Source organism: Leucoraja erinacea, chromosome 10 (genome assembly GCF_028641065.1).
Source record: "Leucoraja erinacea ecotype New England chromosome 10, Leri_hhj_1, whole genome shotgun sequence".
Classification (NCBI taxonomy): Eukaryota; Metazoa; Chordata; class Chondrichthyes; order Rajiformes; family Rajidae; genus Leucoraja; species Leucoraja erinaceus.
The window spans coordinates 7,802,733-7,822,835 of record NC_073386.1 but is presented as its reverse complement, the minus strand read 5'-3'; the positions used below and the strand labels follow the sequence as shown (position 1 = coordinate 7,822,835).

The 20,103-nt window shown below is 38.3% G+C and overlaps 1 protein-coding gene across 6 annotated transcripts in view; it reads left to right on the top strand.

Moving 5' to 3' along the window:
- The window catches only part of znf644b (zinc finger protein 644b), a 107,905-nt gene extending 88,293 nt beyond the window's left edge, over window positions 1-19,612 (top strand). For all 6 annotated transcript variants that reach the window (XM_055641380.1, XM_055641377.1, XM_055641379.1 and 3 more), the window contains 5 exons: window positions 94-3,323; window positions 10,424-11,038; window positions 13,822-13,944; window positions 16,472-16,574; window positions 17,383-19,612. In XM_055641380.1, the coding sequence (XP_055497355.1) occupies window positions 94-3,323; window positions 10,424-11,038; window positions 13,822-13,944; window positions 16,472-16,574; window positions 17,383-17,575 (4,264 nt within the window). In that variant the 3' untranslated portion in view covers window positions 17,576-19,612. The remainder of the gene's footprint in view (window positions 1-93; window positions 3,324-10,423; window positions 11,039-13,821; window positions 13,945-16,471; window positions 16,575-17,382) is intronic.
- Window positions 19,613-20,103: the final 491 nt, after the last annotated feature.

Below are 20,103 nucleotides of genomic sequence, written 5' to 3'. Positions count from 1 at the left end.
ACACCAGTGTCATTAATATTCATGATGAAAAAAAAAAAGATTTTACTTTGTTCTTATACATGTGCAATAACCGTTCTTTTTTATTATTGGCAGGATTAACACATTTGAAGCCTCTGGATTGAAGATGAATAATACAGATAGCATGAAGACCCATATTAGTTCTCCTGGTGCTAAAAGCGGATTTGTAGATGAAAAAGACCTCCCATCAACCACTGTTACGACAAGTATACCTCAGACCTTAACAGAGAATCAAATGTCAGTTCCCAATAGCAATATTTTAAACTTGTCTAAACATCTGTCCAGGAACAGTTCTATAAAAGCCTTAAGTGGAACCCAGCAGACTGTGTTTATGCAAACTGGTGCTCCTACTGTTTCGAATGCAAAACTTACCTTGCCTACAGTCACTGCTGTGAGGGATATAGTTCCACAATCCTCCACAACTAAATCTTCCAACACAAAGCAGGCTGATGTTTCCTTAAGCATTTCTCAATCTCTGTGCCAGTCAGTTGCAGATTCTAGCCCATCATCTCACTTTGTTCAGTCTGTTCAGGGTACAACATCATCTGGCAATTCAGATAAAGTTCAGCCAGTAGCACCAGCCCCTGTCTTCTTGCTGGTCCCCAAATTAGTGCCTTTTCAGGGTCAAGTTAATACACAGTCTAAAACGATGAGTCCTTTGCCAATCGCGGACCGCAAGTCTACTGTCCAGTCAAATGGTGCTTCTACAAGCCAGTTGTTATATTGTCAAGAAAGTGAAAAGACAAAAGATATTAAGGGTAAAAGAATGTTAAGTTCTTCAGATATTCATGTCGTTGAATCGGAAACTTTCAATGATGCTGGCTTTAATTGGGACCCTGAAAAAGAATTCATGCAGTTTCTGCTAAGAAACGAAAAGGATGATCAGATGGTTCACATTGATGGAAATTCTCAAGTCCAATCAAACCTGGTGTATGGAAGAAAAAGGAAGCGGAAAATGGACATTGTTCAGATGGTGGATTTCTCTGAACTGGAAAATCCAGAAATACACCTTATACCGAACAAATCTGCAATCAATTTGGAAGGAATGGAACATGGTGAAGCAAAGGTTTCAGTTGTAAAACCAAAATACTTGTCTGCCAAAAAAAATCTTGTTGGCGAGACAGGATCAAATCTTCCCAAAGAAACGGTGGAAGCAATTAAACAGTTAATCTTCAGTGATTATAAATTTCCTGTAAAAAACCTAGAAGCAGCAAGAACAAATGTTGCTGCAACTGCATATGTAGAAGAAACTTTACCTTTTGGTTCAACAGTTTTTCCTCCAGGTAGTGCGATTCCGATAGATGATCTCCAAACGGGTTCTGAGTCACCATCAGATGATGATACCGAGACAGAACCATCATTTTACCCCTGCACTAAATGTAATGTCAATTTCAGGGAAAAGAAGCATTTGCAGAGACATATGATATATCATTTAGAAGGGCACAGTAAAACAAATCTGCCAAGACCATATATATGTAAAGAATGTGGAATTGCATTTCGTGACCGTGCACCTCTCCAAAAGCATCGGAGTCTTCATCAAGAAAAAAGAGAGAGATTGATGGAGGAAATTCGTGAGCTCCGCACATTTCAGGATGAAGGCCGTAATGCAAAATTACAATGTCCACAATGTGTATTTGGAACAAACTGCCCTAAAACATTTGTGCAACATGCTAAAACACATGAGAAGGACAAAAGATACTACTGCTGTGATAAATGCAACTTCATGGCAGCATCAATGGATGAACTTGAAGGTCATCAAATTTATATTCATGATGCAGTTATTAACAAATCCATTCAAAAACCTTTGAAAGGTGTATCATTGGAAAATGTAATAAGTCACTGTAAAACAGGAGGTATATATGTATGTAGGAAATGCCCTTTTACCACACCAGTTAGGAGTATCTTCAAAAAGCATGTCAAATACTTACATCAACGTCTTTATCATGTTCAACATAAAAATGAACATGGAATAAAAATACCTGGCTTGAGCTCAAAACCATTTAATTTGTTGAATGACAACAAGGCTGCATCACAAAAGTCTGAATATCTGAACAAACCTATTATAAGGGGAGGTATAAAAAGGGATTTCGAAGCACCTGATTCACTGGGAAATTTTTCGGGGTTGTACAAGGGCAATGGTAACGCTATTACTCAGAAGCCATGCTATAGAGCCACAGAAAATATACACCGTTCACCTGATTCTGTAATAGATTATAGTAAATCCTCAATAAAGATTCTGACAGGATTAAACACTGGTAAACAAAAGGTTAGTTTCCTGCATCAAGATCATATTAGAAAGCAGGGAGATGTTGATGACAAAGGGAACAGGGCAATCCTGTTGTCGAAGGATCATGCAGATTGTTATCAGAATCGTGGGAAATCTGAAAATGATGTAAGGAATGTGAAAGATTTGTTTCCTTCATCTGCATTAATAGAAATAAACCATACAGATGCACAATCACCTTTGAGCTTTCATCAGTCTGATGCTGAAGAAATATCAGGAGATACAGAATGTTCAGATGCTGGAGCTGTATCAGTTAGAAAATCTGTTAAGGATGTCATGGTTAGTAGTGTCTCTGTTGACAATGATATTTTGGATCAATATCCAGATGTATTTCACAAAGCACCTGTTGTCGTTTTGAATAAACTTGAACCCTGTGCAAATGCATTAGAATGTGATGGTGAAGGAAACTCACCAGAAAGTGATGTTGTTGAAACTGCTAACTGTATGATTGATACTACTGCAATAACTATTTCTGATAATGATTTTGATATTGGTGATAAAGAAACTCAGTACTTCAGTACTGAAGTACAACTAGTTGATGAAAATGGCATTGATGATGATGATGATGATGATTTTGATACTTACGATGAGAGCGAAGATGACGATGATTTTGATGATTTTCATAATGACATTCATGATTATGGCAGCAATGACTATGGTAACCAAAGCCTTTACTCAGCAGAATATCATGTTACTCCCAACCATTTTATTAATGAGGATTTTCATATCAATAATGATGTTAAATGTTTAGAAGTTGTGGATCCAGTTCATTATCAGCATGATGCTCCACTTAATATAACCTACAATTGGACTGATTTTCACACTGAGAAGCGACCATGTCCATACTGTCCAGCTGTATTTGACACGGGCGTTGGCTTGTCAAATCATGTACGAGGACATCTTTATAGAGTTGGCCTAACTTATGATGCTCGTCATCTAGTTCCACCAGAGCAAATTGCGTCCAATGATAAGAAGCGCCGGATCAAAAAAAGTGATGCTCCTGTTAGGCGAATAAAGAAAGGTAAGCTTCATTTATATGTCTGTAAAATTAACATTTAAGTTTTATTGTCTCATTTTTTTTGTTAACTTCTGAACACTGTAGTGAGAAATGCACACATCTTGTTAAAGATATCTCAAATTTGGTGACAGTAATTACGGGGCATTTAAAAGGATATTAAACGACCAGAGACATCAGTTCAGATGTTCAAAGTATACTGTATTTCAGAGGATCTTCAATGGATGCAATAAGACCAGATAAAAGAGAGGTTTAATAATTAAACAGAAGATGTCTTCCAGTCACAGGACCAACAAAATCCTCTGTAGGAATCAACTATATAAGGATCTGAAACTTATGACTTCCAATAACTTCCTCATAAAAACTCACTGAAAAGAATTTCAACTGAAGAATAATTCTGTATTGCATAGAGTTGCTGAAGTAACAGATCATAACTTGACGATGCACGGGTTTGTGAAAGAACTCTGATTAAACAAGAATGGCATTGAGATCATTTCTGCATCTGTTGATGGATCAAAGATCATTATGGTAGCATCAAGGAAGAAATTTTAAAGATGAACTTGTCAATATGATCGATGTACCCAATGTACTTGAGAGCAAATATGTTTCAATATGAGATCTCTGGTATATTAAGGATCACTTTTTTATTGATAACTTAAATTATTGGCAAAAGGAGTTTGAATATTCCTTTCAAATGAACAGGAATGGAATTTGGACCTATATACCACCACTCGTCTGCAAGTCGATTGAAGGTTGATTCTTACACAGATTAAAAACAAAACTATCCAATACGTTAAATTGTTCACTCATTTCATTTTAATAAAGGGAAGGTGTTTAGAACACTTTTTATGAATCATAAAATACACTGAAGAACTAAAAAAAATCTAATCTGAGCCGTTGTGCCCATCTTGTTTATTCTTTCCGTTTAAAGAATATTTTTTTTTCCATTACCGTACTAAAATATTTGTGATTTCAAAATTGATCTGGAGTCGTTAACTTCCTACATGGATGTGTAGCTGTGATTGTTGCCATCACTAAAGACCTTGGCATAAGTTCAAACCACTAGGTTGTGCTGTTTGCTGTCCCATTTGAGACAGTAGAAAACAGTGACGGGCACACAATGGACTTTAATGTCTTTTAAGCGAAGAAAGCCATCAGGATTGTAATGTCTGAAGTGCATCGCTTACTGGAAGTACATGGCAATGAGCATGCAAAGGCAAAATTACTCTTATATCTAAATCCTTCTGTGGTTTAATTTAATTTTTGTTAGGTACGAATCAAGTCAAGATTGTGAACACTTGCCTTTATTCTCTAATTCAAACTCTAATAAATTCTACCAGAAAATTTGCGATGACTGTGTGCTGCCGACCACAATGCAGTGATAATGAACCACTGTTTTAACATTTAAAAAACAACGATCTTGTCTTTTTCAGAGAATTGGTTCGTAAGTGTTGAATCCAGCAAAAATTAGGCCGGAGTGTGCTCTTTCCAGCTTTCTACATCCACTACCCTAAAAATCTCCAATTCAATGGAGAATAACATAAATGTGCATGCTTTCTACCCTGTTTAACAAAGGGTTGGTAACTCTTCCTTTTCTTCTCCTCTGCTTCCACAACCCTGAAACCCAGATCCACTAAGGTGATATTCCACATTCATGTTAGCTTTTATATCCCCTATTGCAAACCACATACTTTTCAATTGGTAAGGACTTTTTATTTACACTTCTTGAAAACGATGAAAAAAACCGAATCAGTGCAAAGTCACACAAATACACAATGTTATTTGTTACAGTTCAGTTATTTCTCCAGTCAGTTCTGCTCCAGGTTTAGTCTACTTGACTTATTTCATCTTGGTGCTGGTTGATTGATTTTTGGATTATTATATTTTTACTGACTGGGGGTTCCAGGTTTATTCTGTTTTGTTTCTCCTCCGATTGATATATGCTAAATTATATTGTGCACAAGTCCTGGGTTGAGTGAAAGAATTTGATGAGTCTTCAGTTATATGAGATGGTCATCATCAATATTGCGGGGTACAGGAGCTTCAGGAGAGACGGGTGAGGTAAAAAGAGGAGGGGGGTTCATTGTTGGTTATGGAGGATGTCACGGCTGTTCAGAGGTGACATTACAGACAGTTCGTCTAGTGAGGCAAAATGGGTGGAGCTGAGGAACAAGAAAGGGTTAGGGTTAGACCCCCGAATAGTCCATGGGAATTAGAACAGCAAATGTGCCGGGAGATTGCAGACAGCTGCAGGTCAAATAAGGTTGTTGTCGTAGGGGATTTTAACTTTCCCAATATAGACAGGGAAAATCATAGCGTGAAAGGTTTAGATGGGCTGCAATTCCTCAAGTGTTCAGGAGAGTTTTCTTGAGCAGTATGTGGAGGCCTCCACACGTGAGAGGGCAACACTGGATCTAGTATTGGGAAATTGGGAAGGGCAAGTTAATGAAATGTGTGTGTGTGGAGGAGCCTTTTGGGACCAGTGACCACAGTTTGATTAGGTTTAAGATAGTTATGGATAGGGACGGAGAGGGTCCATGTGTTAAAATACTCAACTGGGGTAAGGCCAACTTTGAGGGGATGAGAGAATGTCTCGCTCAAGTTGACTGGAGCAGGTTATTTGAGGGAATAGGAACATCGGCCAAGTGGGATGATTTTAAAAGTGTGCTGAAGAAAGCTTAGGATGTGTACATCCCCTTTAGAGTGAAGGGCAAAGCAGGCAAACGTAAGGAAGCTTGGCTGACGAGGGAAATTGAGACGTTAGTCAAAAACAAGAAGGATGATTGGGTTAGGTATAGGCAGCTAGGATTAAGTGTATCCCTGGAGGAGTTACGGGAACAAAGGAATAAACTTAAAAAAAAAAAAATCAGAAGGGCAAAAGGGGGCCAGGAGACAGCTCTGGCGGGTAGCATTAAGGACAATCCCAAAAGATTTTATAAATACATAAGGGGGAAAGGGTAACTAGAGAGATAGTGGGACCACTCAGGAATCAAAGGGGCCATCTCTGTGTGGAGCCACAGGAGATAGGCAAGGTGCTAAATTATTATTTCTCCTCTGTATTTACCGAGTAGAAAGACAGTAGGACGGAGGAAATTGGAGCAGTCACTGGAAGTGTCTTGAGTGCAGTCAGGGTTACCGTAGAAGAAGTACTGAAGGTATTGTCGTGTTTGAAGGTAGATAATCTCCAGGGCCTGATCTGATATATCCAAGGACCTTGCGGGAAACTAGAGAGGAAATTGCGGGGGCCCTGGTTGAAATTTATGAGTCAACCTTAAATACAGGAGAGGAGCCGGAAGACTGGAGGGTGGCAAATGTTTTCAAGTAGGGCTGCAGGGAAAATGCTGGGAATTATATGCCGATGAGCTTAACATCTGTAATTGGTAAGTTACTGGAGAGTATTCTGAGGGATAGGATATGCAGGCATTTGGATGGGCAAGGGCTGATTAGGGATAGTCAGCATGGATTTGTACGTGGGTGGTCATGTCTCTCTAAACCGATTGATTTTTTTTTAAAGGCATAACCAAAAAGGTTGATGAGGGCAGAGCTGTAGATGTTGTGCACATGGATTTCAGTAAGGCATTCGACAAGGTTCCGCATGGTAGGCTGCTCTGGAAGGTTTGATCGCATGGGATCCAAGGAGAGATAGCCGAATGGATAGCAAATTGGCTCCATGGAAGGAAGCAGAGGGTGGAGATGGATGGTTGCTTCTTAGACTGGTGGCCTGTGACTAGTGGTGTGGCTCAGGGTTCGGTGCTGGGCCTGTTACTGTTTGTCATCTACATGGATTTGGATGAGAACCTACAGGGCAAGATTAGCAAGTTTGCTGATGATACAAAAGTTAGTAATTTTGCAGATAGTGAAAATAGTTGTAAACGATTGCGGCAGGATCTGGATCGATTGGCCAAGTGGCGGAGGAATTGCTGAGGGAATTTAATACAGAGAAGTGTGAGGTGTTGCATTTTGGGATGTCGAACAAGGACAGGACCTACACAGTAAATGGTAGGCCCCTGGGTAGTGTTGTAGAGCAGAGGGATCCAGGAGTACAGGTTCATGGTTCCTTGAAGTTCGAGCTGCAGGTAGAAAAGGTGGTCAAAAAAGCTTTTGGCTTTTATGAAACAGTTAGATAGGTACATGAATAGGACAGGTTTGGAGGGATATGGACCAAGGGCAGGCGTGGGACTGGTGTGGGCGAGTTGGGCCGAAAGGCCTGTTTCCACACTGTCTCTGACTTTATGACCTGAGATCATGATTGAAGTGGGGTTTCTTGTGCTATGTGAGAGCTACCAGCTCCACAAAATGAGATTGTTGTTTCTGACATGTCTGCTCTGCAGCATCTTTTTACTATATTTTTGTGTATTCATAGCAGTTTTTAACAGTGCATTCAGAAAGTATTCAGACCCCTTCACTTCCACATTTTGTTATGTTACAGCCTTATTCTAAAATTGATTAAATCTACACACAATACCCATAATAAAAAAGTGAAAACGGGTGTTTAGAAATGTTTGCAAAGTAATAAAAAAGAAATAACTGAAATATCACATTTACATAAGTATTCAGACCGTTTACTCAGTACTTTGTTGAAGCACCTTTGGCAGCGATTACAGCCTCAGGTCCTCTTGGGTATGACGCTACAAACTTGGCACACCTGTATTTGGGTAATTTCTCCCATTCTTCTCAAGCTCTGTCAGATTGGATGGGGAGCATCGATGCACAGCTATTTTCAGGTCCCTCCAGAGATGTGCGATCAGGTTCAAGTCCGGGCTCTGGCTGGGCCACTCAAGGACATTCTCAGACTTGTCACGAAGCCACTCCTGCGTTATCTTGGCTGTGTGCTTAGGGTCGTTGTACTGTTGGAAGGTGAATCTCCACCCCAGTCTGATGTCCAAAACGCTCTGGAGCAGGATTTCATCAAGGATTCCTCTGTACTTTGCTCCGTTCATCTTTCCCTCGATCCTGACTAGTCTCCCAGTTCCTGCTGCTGAAAAACATCCCCACAGCATGATACTGCCATCACCATGCTTCACCATAGGCATGGTATTGGCCTGATGATAAGCGGTGCCTGTTTTCCTCCAGACGTGTCGCTTGGCATTCAGGCCAAAGAGTTCCATCTTGGTTTCATCAGACCAAAGAATCTTGTTCCTCATAGTCCTTTAAGTGCCCTTTAGCAAACTCCAAGCAGGCTGTCATGTACCTTTTACTGAGGAGTGGCTTCCGTCTGGCCACTCTACCATAAAGTCCTGATTGGTGGAGTGCTGCACATATAGTTGTCCTTCTGGATGCTTCTCCCATCTCCACAGAGGAACTCTGGAGCTCTGTCAGAGTGTCCATCAGGTTCTAGTTCACCTTCCTAACCAAGGCCCTTCTCCCCCGATTGCTCAGTTTGGCCGGGCGGCCAGCTCTATGAAGAGTCCTTCTGGTTCCAAAGTTCTTCCTTTTAAGAATGACGGAGGCCACTGTGCTCTTCAGGACCTGAAATGTTGCAGATTGTTTTAAACCCTTTCCCAGATCTGTGTCTCGACACAATCCTGTCTCGGAGGTCTACGGACAATTCCTTCGTCTTCATGGCTTGGATTTTGCTCTGACATGCACTGACAACTGCGGGACCTTATATAGACAGGTGTGTGCCTTTCCAAATCATGTCCAATCAATTTAATTTACCACTGGTGGACTCCAATCAAGTTCTAGAAACATCTCAAGGATAATCAATGAAAACAGGATGATCCTAAGCTCAATTTTGAGTGTCATAGCAAAGGGTCTGAATACTTACGTAAATGTGATATTCCAGATATTTTTAATTACTTTACAAGAATTTCTAAACACCTGTTTTCGCTTCTTCATTCTGGGGTATTGTGTGTAGATTGATTAATTTAATCTTTTAAAATGCTGTAACGTAACAAAATGTTGAAAAAGTGAAGAGGTCTGAATACTTTCTGAATGCACTGTATGTTCCAATTATAGGGAACACTGCCATGCTCCTCTTATGCCTCAGTTTTACTTGTTACTTTCATAAAGATTTAGTTTGACTGTCTTATCAGCTAAATAAATTAATGTGTAGCATTTCAACATCTCAATTTGTTAAAAACGGAGAAAGGGAAAACAAACAAAAATCGTGATTATAAAGTAAAAACCAAAGGAAAAAAAATCGGACGCAAGGGAAATTAGTCTTTAACTTATTAGTTCATAAGTTTGAAATTATTGACTGCAGCAAACTAAAAGATGAATGCTTGAAACTAGAAATAGGAATGAAAATTGGGAATATTGAGAAGAATTTAGAAAATTGTTAAAGTAATATAAGGATCATGGTGCAATCATTGCCACCGATTTAGTTAAATGAAATAAATGGATACCATGATGATGTTGAGTAGAGCAAAATAAAAGAAAGGCATAGAAATATTGTATACTTTAAATCAGCACTGTTTTCTGCATTAAGTTTCTAATAGATTTTGACCCAGAAACAAGAGTCCAATGACATGCTCTATTAGACTAAACAAAGATCCTTAGAATCTATACAAGTTGCGATTTAATATTTGGCACTTAAGTTGTAGTAATCCTTGCACACTGATTTGTTATTAATAATCTAGATGTTTCATAACCATCATGTTAGCAATATGTACTGAATTATTCTTGTCAAATTGAAATATTAAAGGAAACTAATTATTCTTTTATATGTGTGTATTTAAAATGTTGCCCTCTATTAAACAAATAGTTTAATAAACAAAAGATACACAAAAAAGCTGGAGAAACTCAGTGGGTGCAGCAGCATCTATGGAGCGAAGGAAATAGGCAATGTTTCGACCCGAAACGTTGCCTATTTCCTTCGCTCCATAGATGCTGCTGCACCCGCTGATTTCTCCAGCTTTTTTGTGTACCTTCGAATTTTCCAGCATCTGCAGTTCCTCCTTAAACAAATAGTTTAATAAACACATTATTAGGCAGAAATAAATATGTCTCTGCTGTTAATGATTCCATTAAATTAAAAGTTGTATTCACATTATTAATCTAAACTAATTGATTAGTTTTTGTTTTTTTTGCATTTCAGAAGCCACGTGATTCCTTTGTGTTACATTAAATAGATTGGTAATCTGGTTCATGTTTTGTTTCCACAGAAGTAAAGTCTGGATCGTCAACTGAGAATACTTGTCCTCTCTGTGGTGGGTGGTTTGACACAAAGGTTGGCCTGTCCAACCATGTCCGTGGTCACCTAAAGAGGTTGGGGAAAACGGAACTGGAAGCTCACAAATCCCCACTCAGCATTTTGACTGAAATGATGCAAAATGAAGCAGAAGCTGAAAATATTGCAAAGTTGTTAAGCAGCAAACAATTTAGATATAAGCCATTTGTATCTCAGAAATTTGCAACAAGTGATGGGTTATTTCTTGCTCCAAATGGTATAACCATAAAACTGCAGCAAAACGAGATGAACACAAAATCCTTGTCCTCAACACGATCAGACTTGCACAATGACTTCCCTTACCTGCATTCAAGAAAATATAGTGAGGCCCATGAACAGTCAAGTTCTCTAATGCAAATTCTTAAGAATAAATTTGGAGAGGAATCGCCATCACCTACAAAATCTCAGCCAGGACGAGGTTATATTCAGACTGCAAAAAAACAACTGCCTAATCACAGACGGCCGTTTCAGTCACAGTTTAGCAGTTCAGTTCTGCAGCCTAGTGCATCGTTGCAACCGATGACAAGTGCAGATGTAACCTATCAAACAGGTTTGTATTAAAGTCTGAAAGAAGCAGAAATTGAGAGGGTGGAATATATAAAGGTGTTTCAAAATGTTGATGCATGTACAAATATTTTGGGACTGATGTGCATTAAACCTTGTTGGTTGACCAGTTTTATCTTCCATGGTTAATATCAAAACTTTCTTGGGAGATGATTAATGTTTCCTTTTTGGGTATTGAAAGATGATTAAGTTTATACAAGATAATGTGACGGCTTTCAACATTGCAAATTGTTAACAGTTCTGCCCATCCTTTACCTTTCATTCATGTTCCCTGCAGTTTTGAATGTAACATGAAACGGGCAAAGGTATTCTTATTGTAAGTTAAGGTTTGGTCCCAGATGTCAAATATCGGGATTGTGTTGTCATTTTAATCAATAGACCTACAAATTATCCACATTCACCTGAAGCATTTCCACCCAGTCTTGGACAAATTGCGAGTCTGTTGATTGTTGCATTTCAGGTTGTGTTGGCTGCAGAAATTGACTTAACATTTTCCAGAAGGTGATCTGATGACTTTTTAACCTGGTGCCAATGGCAAATCCTGTGTTTCTAAATAAACGTAATAATTGGGATTCATAGCTGGCTAAGAGGGTGAGGAACAAACTGAATCCCTCAGTTTCTAAAAGAGGAAAATGTCAGAACATTGCACTATGCCTTAGCTCCAGTAAGAGTAGGGGTCATCTACTTTATTGCTCGATTTAAGGGAGAAGCACAGGGTGTGATTTCTGCATTACCGGTGAGGCTGATATTGAATATCACACCTGTGGTGAGAAAGTGATTGCCTTGACATTTTATGGACTGGGTTGTTTTTATGCAGATAACATTGGTCAACATGAACAGATGACATTGCTGCATGATCCAGGTACTTACAAACCATAAGATGGGGAATTCATTAGTTCCACATTCATGGCCTTCGATGCTCATTTCAAAACCCTTCAGTGAATGTGAGCAGGACACGTTTCCTTTCAGTTCATCTGTAGACAAACTCTGCAAGTGGGCCACGTAATAATGTTTAATTATTCCCGTTGCAGGAAAGTAGTTTGTAGGTTCATTGTAGAAACAAGGGACAATAAACACAATTCCTGGGAATGACATCTGGGAACAAACCTTACCTTGTATTCCGAAGAATGGCTTTACCCATTTCTGATCACGTTGGACGGTAAGGGATGGGCAAAATTGTCACCAATTTTCAATGTCAAATGAAATTGAAAACTAAAACATTCAATTGGATTCTCGAGTTTCTCAGGTCAATCATTAAATATAGTATTACTACTAGGCATTCACACACTTTAGCTCAAACAATTGTTGTCAAGGTACAACAAAGATCCCATACTTTCAAGACTGCAGAAAACAGTGATATGTTAATGGTGGTCAGCTTCAGAATAAAATGATTGCAATACTCGCAATGCTGTACCACAATGCACCTTGCGTCTTTCCTTTAACGTTACAGTCTAGCTTTGAATAGCATTTTCCCCAACTTAATCCCTTTTTAGGGATTAACGTATCCATTATTTTGAATTAGCTGGATCATTTAAAATGGCTTAAGCCTCATAACCTTCATCAGGCAAGTGATGCAATCATCCCCTCCACTACCTTGTCATCACACATCTCCCACTTTATGACTGTTATGATGGGAGCTTGACACATGTCCTGTTGGTGCCACAATTAAATTTTTGTTTTTTTGAAAAAAAGATTGTGTGAAGTTTAAGAGACTAATTCAGAATGAAGCACAGTTGGGAAAAGAACCGAAAAGGAAAAAGACACTGTTTTCAGGTTTTCGCAATCCAATCAAACTAATCACACTAGTTAAGCTGTCAGTTTCCTCCCAAGTTTTGCATTAGTCTGAAATAGCTGTCTGCCTATCTAACTACAACAGGGTAAACAGCTGGCTTCGATAATAATTGACATATTTAAAAAAATGTAATAACGGATGCATTATTATAAATTTGTTAATGTTTTTAATGTTACATTTTATCCATACTGTAGTGGATACTGTTTGTTTCTATAATTGCTTGGATGTAGGTCCATTCTTTTGTTCAGTGCAGAGGTTTGAGCGCAGCCATCAGAATTACATATCATTAGCTTTCATTATTGACTGCACATGCAAAGTGATGACTGTACAAAAGCACTAATTTAAGTGTTGTATTTAACAGCTGTTCACCAGTCTGCTTTATTTTACCACCTTACCTCCCATGCCTTCATCAGCTATTTCATGTGAAGTAAAAGAGCCATTTACAGTCCCTTCATTCCCTGAACAGCTTTTCTCAATACCTGAGTAAACACTGTGTTTACAACTTTGTCGATACTTTGGTTCAGTGCTGCTTGACTTCCAGTATAGCAAGTGCCTTGTCTTCTCAGAGCAGTCCAGTGTCTTATGGATCATAAATAAAGCCCTTTCTTTATACACCTTATACGTTATATCATGTGTGACAAAAGTGAAGTGATTGTGAATAGACGGTGATGTATAATATCATTAATCCCTATTCTGATATCACTTTTAATCACTTCACTTATCATCGCAACCCAACACATCAGGGATTCTAATATATTAACCAGCCGATTTTGGGATGTGTGTGTGGGGGGGGGGGGGGGGGAGGCTGGAATTAATTAAATGCAAAAACAAAAGACATATTAAACTGATCAAATGCAAAAAGCAAATTTACAAAATTGTCCTGGTTTACAAATTTCCAAAAGTTTTAATTTTGCTGACTGCAAATAAAATTAAATTGCACTTATCCAGCTAAAATTACTTTCCATTCTTGTCAAAAGGACATCCTGTGAAGTTAAGAACTTGTGTCCATTGTCATGCAACCTTTACAAGTGCAGTTAGCCTGGCAAATCACCTCAGAGTCTATGCAAGAAGAAAGCAAGCTGGGGATCTGACTGGCACTCGTAAGTTTTCATTATTTTTCTTTATAGAGGCTCTGTGGAAAGGATTTAAACAACATGCAAAATATTTTATATTGAGGTAACAAAGTGCTGAGCCCTGGCCTTATAACATCTGAAATAGTTAACTTTGATGCTTTTAATAATAAATCTGTAAATGGTGGATCGATCACGAACTAGTATTGAGGTTAATGCCTCTTACTGTGGTGATTGATCAACATTGTTAAAGTTGTGGCATGCCCACTCTGTCTGATATCATGAATCCTGAAGCATCCCTTCATGTTAAATCCACACTTACAGGCAATAGCAGCTTGGGTTGGATAAAGGACTTGCTGACATTAGTCCTTGACCCAACATGAAACCAAGTTTTTCTGATCTCACTCTGCAGCCCAGTGAGTTTGGCTTGCAGTAAGAAGTATGGATAAAATCTGTCGCAAGGTTGTGATCCTATAAAAAAAGAATGTGTTTCAGCTTGGAACTGTAACTTCCACTAATCCATTTAACAGGAAAGTGGATGATTGCGACTATAATGTGAACCTTTTGATTTTTGTTAGTTCTATTCAAAATGATATGTTGCCTTAGTTATTGTGAAATACGAGTTTTCATTTATGAGATGTTATGAACACTTGTTTGTGTATTTAAGATAAAATATGAAACAGCACACTAAAATATTGGAGACAGATCAAATAACAATATCCCTATTAGATATGTGTGTAATTAAGATGTTTTAATTTTGAAAAATATGTTTGCAGTTTATTCTGTTCATTACAGTGAAATGATTGCATTAGTTCAGACCGGCTGTGCATTTAAATTTATTTTCTTTCATCGTGAATAATACAGTTATTTATAATTTTAATAGATTCATTCTCTAGTCTTAAGATTTGAATATTTTTACTTAAAAATTTATATTATTGGAGAATTAATTAAAATGAGAGAAAGATATAATTGTAATGCCACGATTATTATTGCTGATATAGTACATGGTATGTTTGTCCCACCTCCTAAAAGCAGGATGACCTATGTTGTGGTATTATCACTAGTAATAATGGCCTGACAGTAGTGACCCATGTAATAACCTTAATGTAAGAAATTAGTCATAACAGGCAATATTTTTTGTGTGTCATGTCAATTAAGCCCAAACTGGACCACACCTGTAGATTTACCTGCGGTAGGAAGTGGCATGAAATGGCACTGACCCCAGGTGATAGTCTTAATGTATGCAATGAGTCGGAGGAGGTAATGTTTTGTTGTGCATCATTACCATTAAACCCAACTTGGTCTACGTCTGCAGATTTTCCAGCAGTAGGAACTGGCATTGTAGTTGGTTCTTGTTTTTTTCCATCCTATGAACCCAGTCATACCTGTTGTTGAACTGACTCAAATCCAGCTAACACCTTTTGGAACTTAATAAATGAGAGATCAATCCTGGATCCATATGCAGTTCATTACAATGTTTAGTTTAGAGATATAGTATGGAAACGGTTATTTGGCCCGCCGAATCCACATCGACCAGCGATCCCCGCACATTAACACTATCTTACACACACGAGAGAAAATTTACATTTTCTTACCAAGCCAATTCACCCAAGATAGACACAAAAAGCTGGAGTAACTCAGTGGGACAGTTAGCATCTCTGGAGAGAAGGAATGGATGACGTTTCGGGTCAAGACCCTTCACGTCTTTGGAACGTGGGAAGAAACGAGTTCTCGGAGAAAACTCATGCGGTCATGGGGAGAACTTACAAACTCCCTACAGACAGCACCCGTATTCAGGATTGAACCCAGATCTCTGGCGCTGTAAGCAACAACTGTACTGCTGTGCCACTTTGCTGACCCTGATAGACAATAGGTGTAGGAGTAGGCCATTCTTCCCCTTGGGCCAGCACTGCCATTCAATGTGATCATGGCTGATCATCCACAATCAGTACCCCGTTCCTGCCTTTTCCCCCATATCCCTTGACTCCGCTATCTTTAAGAGCTCTGTCTAGCTCTCTCTTGAAAGCATCCAGAAAACCAGCCTCCACCGCCCTCTGAGGCAGAGAATTCCACAGACTCACGACTCTCTGTGTGAAAAAGTATTTCTGTTCTAAATGGCTTGCCCCTTGTTCTTAAACTGTGGCCCCTGGTTCTGGACTCCCCCAACATCGGGAACATGTTTCCTGCCTCTACCGTGTCCAAATCCTTAAGAATCTTATATGTTTCAATAAGATCCCTTCTCATCTTTCTAAATGTTGATGTGTTTAGCTCTTGCAGCTGGTGGAGGAATAATGATATCACTGAATTGAATAATTTGATATAAATTAAAATTGTGCTTGTATGTAAACTTAAATCGTGTCTTAGGAGAATTCTTGTAAATTTTAACACCCAGCTAAATATGGTGCAGTTAAATTTTTGTAATTGTGCAAATCTGGTAACAAATGGAGTTGGTTTTTTTTAAGCCTTTTTTGTACTTTCTTAATATCTGGCTAAATGAAATGCTTTGTTATTGTTTGCAAGAAAGATGATATCTATTTCTAAAGCTATCTTTTTTCAGCTTTTGACTGCAAGCAAAAGAGGTCAAGGTCACGGTCTGGGACCAAAAAGAAGTCTTCCCTATTTGTTCCGTCTCTTGATGATGCTTATGTACTCAAATGCAGGTAAATATGCTTGGTTACAAGTGTTTTTCAGGCCCTTGCTTCAGATTAAAGTGATTTACATCTCAATAACAATATTGCCGAGTGGTGATTTGGAGATTCTTTTTGAGATTAAATATTTTTAGTTTTATTGTGAGGTATTTTTTACAAGAACTCATCATTGCAATTTTCTTTAAATTAAACATCTTTAATTGACAGTTATAGAGGCACAATCGTCATGATTTCTTTATTCAGGCATTGTAGGTTAGACATACATGCACGTTTAGCACTAACATAATAGTCATTGTTATTGCTGAGAGGCTGTTGCCTCGTGGGCTCGAGCTGAGCTCCTGCTGAGGTGGCAGGACACTCTAATGAAGAGAGAGCGAGAGAGGGAAGGTCGGTTCTTATACACTAGGGCACACCCCTATACCCCGTGACTCTTTCCCGCGACTGCCGAGGGTTCGCATAGCAAGAGTGGCCTAACCACTAGGTGCCGCTACACAGACTTGAATTTAAAAAATAATTGGTGGACACTAAATGCTGAAGTAACTCAGCGGGACAGGCAGCATCTCTGGAGAGAAAGAACGGGTGACGTTACGGGTTGAGACCCTTCTTCAAACTGAAACGTCACCCATTCCTTCTATGATGCTGCCTGTCCCGTTGAGTTACTCCAGCATTTTGTGCCTACCTTCGATTTAAACCAGCATTTACAGTTCTTTCCTACTTAAAAAAGTAATTTGTTGTTTTTAATGTTAGAAAGTCATTGCAGTATAAATAAAAACATAAATGCTAGATTGCTCAGAATTGTGCTTTTGTTACTTATCTGCAGGTTTTGTGATCTGGTCTTCCGGGGTCCGCTTTCTGTCCAAGAAGACTGGATCAAGCACTTGCAGCGGCATGTTGTTAATGCGAATCTTCCTCGCACTGGTGCTGGAATGGTAGAAATCTCATTGCCGTCAAAAGAAAATTTCCCAGTAACTGAATCATCATTTTCTTTACTAATGGCACAAACAGCTTCCTAAAATTATGTGATTGTGATGAATTAATCTGCTGTAAATTTGATCTGGTGTTTGTTTCATTAGCACCTAGTAAAAGTACATTCTACTCTCTATTAGGAGGCTTAATAGATCACTGCAACAATATAAGCTATTTATAACCTTAAAATGATTTGAAAATGCTTGATTTCCTTAAGAGCTCAGATAATTATGCCTACATAAATGTAATTCAATACATAGATCACCAGCCATTCAGCATGAAGGATTCTGTCCCTAGATTTGCCATAATTTGGACAACGCTGTAGGAAAATAGTTTACAATAGCTAGTGCTAGATATTAGCATAAGCAGCAAGTCAGATGTTTCCCTAATCATTTCAGAAAGATAGTCCTATGCCTGAGGTACCTTATGGCAGCAGGAAATGAAGCATTCAATTTCACTGACACATTTACGAACACTATTCTAACTTCCAATTTAGTAAGGAAGCAACATTCCTGTTTAGCATTGTGTCTAACAACTGTGGATAGTTATCTTTGGTTGCAGCAGAAGTGATTTGGCTGTTTAATTTAAAAATAAAAACTTAACGGCAATCCCCCACATAAATTGGCACAGGTTCTTGTTTACTTGCAATTTCATTAAATAAAGTTTTTTTATAATAGTACTACACCTTTAATAGTAATTAAAGCTGTAAAAACTATTTTGAATTTCAACATTGCCCATTTCTTCCATTGCAAAATGCTTGGAGATGCACATGCTGTTCTAGCTAGGAGGGAAGAATGCCCCAGTTCCTTCCCTAGTCACCATCAGTTCTGTCCTTTGTCTGCAGGAGCTATGATTCTAGTGAGGAGAGTCGGGTGTTTTTCATTCAGAATGCCACCTGTCAGAATGATGAGAATAATGAAAGCTTTCCTGATAGAAGCATGTGTGTTAGAGTGATCAGCCACTTTGGGATTCTACTTTTAACTTAATGATGATTAGCATTCAATGGCTTCCTACTTCATGTTGTGAAGTAGGAAGACGTTAACACTGATAATATTTTAAAGCATGATGCGTATAATGATTCTTCCCTTGCAAAAACAACGCAACCAAACTAAAAACACATTTTGACTGTTTTATTTAACAACAAGCAGTACTCTACTGGACTAAAATCTCCATAACGTGTTTTTCATGGAGCAACCTTATTTGCATATCTCATTCTCAATTTCTGATTTTGTTTTCATCAATTTTGTTGAAATTGAAATCTAGATGGCTGCTTGCTATTATGCAATTGCTAGTAATTTTTAGGTCTATACTAATACATTTAACATTAAGTCAATGGCAGATTTTCATGCAGCAAAAACCATTTTTGAATATGGCAGTGTGTAGATAATAGTTCCCCAGTCTAGTGATTACTGTATTGCTGTACATTTAGCATATTAATTGTTTTAGAATTGTCATGTTCTTAGAAAGGGGCATTTAAATATAAATTATGTTCCTGACAAAGGTCAGTATTCATCTTCCTAAGGGTAACTCAACAAAATGTATGAACTTGTCTTTTACTAGGTATAGCATGTACATAAATACCAGGGTGCATTGCTATTGAGATGGATATTATTGGATTTTATATTTGTATTTTCTAAAATAGGCTGAAATAGTATTTAACCAGTTGACCTATTTGGAGTAGGTTTACAGGTACTGATTCAATGTAGCTTTTAATTTGCTGAAACCTAAAGTAACTCCTCCTGCCTAACTTTTTTTGAGCTCCCTGTATTTCATAATTGGATATTGTAAAAGTATATTTTTTCTGTACAATTTCATCTTAACTGTAAAGGAAAGCATGTTCTTTACAACTCTGAGCTCTTAAGAGTTATGGGTTTTCTGAAAATTCGCTGTATCTTTGAGGCATTGTAATGCCTAATTACTGTGTATCAACAAGTACACTGGTATATGATATTAAGTGCTCAGACGTGATTGTGCACGCTCATATTTGTAAGTAAACTGCGTAAACACTATGTGAAATGTGCTATTACTACAAGTCTACTTATCTAGTGGCAGAAATAAAATGTACAGTCATACATTTAATACTGGTTTTGAAGTCTTGTGTCCTTATTTTCCAGTCGTTACTTTGTTCAGCTACTGTGCCCTCCATAATGTTTGGGACAAAGAACCATCATTTATTTATTTGTCTCTGTACTCCACAATTTGAGATTTGTAATAAAAAAAATCATATGTGGTTAAAGTGCACATTGTCAGATTTTATTAAAGGGTATTTTAAGACATTTTGGCTTCACCGTGTAGAAATGACACCATAATGTTTGGGACACATGGCGTCACAGGTGTTTATAATTGCTGAGGTGTGTTTAATTGCCTCCTTAATGCAGGTACAAGAGAGCTCTCAGCACACAGTCTTTCCTCCAGTCTTCCCATCACCTTTGGAAACTTGTATTGCTGTTTATCAACATGAGGACCAAAGTTGTGCCAATGAAAGTCAAAGAAGCCATTGTGAGACTGAGAAACAAGATTAAAACTGTGAGAGACATCAGCCAAACCTTAGGCTTACCAAAATCAACTGTTTGGA